Consider the following 1397-nt stretch of genomic DNA (forward strand, 5'->3'; position numbering starts at 1 on the left):
TTTTTGTGTTGAAATGTTCCTTTGTGTCACCTGTCTGTACACGTTTATAGGTTGCTTGTCCAGTTTGCTCAGAATGGTATCCTAAAGAGTATGTTGAAATACATGCAAGCTGTTGTGGTGAAAGGTTTGTGACAATTTTAATGACTAAATATATTTTGAACTTCTATCACTTAAAGCAACTTCAGAGTTTGTGTTGTCGCTGCAGCCTTGTTGGGGAATTTGAAAAGGAGATTGAATGGGAGGGTGCTGACAAAAACAAGGAAAAGACAAGGGAGGAGAAACCATGTAGAAGGTAAAATGCAAAAGGGCACCTGACTAACCTGTAAGATTTCTTACAAAGGTATTTGTTGCATTTTGTTGCTCATAGGTGCCTTTTCTGTTTGGTCTTTTAGCTTATCCGACATAATCACACAGCTTGCTGACAAGGTGGACAGCACATCTGCATTTAACATCAGTGTTACGAGAGGCGAACTGTTTGAGAGGGGCATGTTACAATGGAAACGGCAAAAAAAAATATTCTCCAAAGAATACACTTAGTGTTAATTTCCTAGGAGAGTATGGGATTGACAATGGAGCTCTCCGAAAAGAATTCCTAACTGGTATGTTTTAGTTTGCTTCAATGTAAGGTACTACTGAATTTTGTAATTTGGTTTGCTGACTTTCCATTTTAACAGAAATGCTGAAAGGAATTGAGGCTCAGCTCTTTGAAGGAGGAGACAATGGAAAAACCCAGAAGTACTGACTATCAGAAAGATCACTACAAGTAGGTAGTATTTAAAGGCATAATTCACCAAAAAATAATAATTCTGTCATTACATTACTGTTCCAAACCACTACGTATGCGTGTGCGTTCCTCTGCTTGTAAACAAGGCAGAGCGTTCTACGTCAGCAGCATCACACATATGCATCGTGGTACTCTCTATAATAGCGGCGGACTGACATGGAAGAGAAGAATTGTTAAATGAAATCATTATTTTTGTTTTCTTTGCGCACAAAAAGTATTCTCGTAGCTTTGTGAAATTAAGGTTGAACCACTGGTCCATGTGACCACCAATGTCACATGGACTATTTTAACGACTTCCTTACTACATTTCTGCGCCTTGGAATGTTTCAGTTGCTTTGCTGTCTATGCAGGGTCAGAAAGCTCTCGGATTTCATCAAAATACCTTAATTTGTGTCCTGAAGATGAACAAAGCTGTTACGGATTTGGAACAAAATGAGGGTGAGTAATTAATGACAGAATTTTAATTTTTGGGTGAACTACCCTTACCAAAAAGTAGTATACTTCAAGTTTATTTTAGTAAGTATACTTAAGTAAAGTTCAAGTATATTTTAAGTATACTTTATGTAGTAAGTATACAAATATCAGTGTACTAGTAGTATACTTGTAAGTGTAC

At 37.1% G+C, this 1397-nt stretch overlaps 1 protein-coding gene across 2 annotated transcripts in view; it reads left to right on the plus strand.

Annotated features, from left to right (window-relative positions):
• The first annotated feature begins 49 nt into the window (after positions 1–49).
• Positions 50–1397, plus strand: part of LOC107712567 (uncharacterized) — a 5615-nt gene continuing 4267 nt past the window's right edge. Inside the window, exons 1-4 of one of the 2 annotated variants that reach the window (XM_016517877.1) lie at positions 50–124; positions 206–292; positions 393–599; positions 675–763. In XM_016517877.1, the coding sequence (XP_016373363.1) occupies positions 720–763 (44 nt within the window). In that variant the 5' untranslated portion in view covers positions 50–124; positions 206–292; positions 393–599; positions 675–719. Of the gene's footprint in view, positions 125–179; positions 293–392; positions 600–674; positions 764–1397 lie in introns of those variants that run through there. The other variant, XM_016517878.1, reaches the window with a different exon arrangement.

Source organism: Sinocyclocheilus rhinocerous, unplaced genomic scaffold (genome assembly GCF_001515625.1).
Source record: "Sinocyclocheilus rhinocerous isolate Xijiao unplaced genomic scaffold, SAMN03320098_v1.1 scaffold6834, whole genome shotgun sequence".
NCBI classification, from domain to species: Eukaryota; Metazoa; Chordata; class Actinopteri; order Cypriniformes; family Cyprinidae; genus Sinocyclocheilus; species Sinocyclocheilus rhinocerous.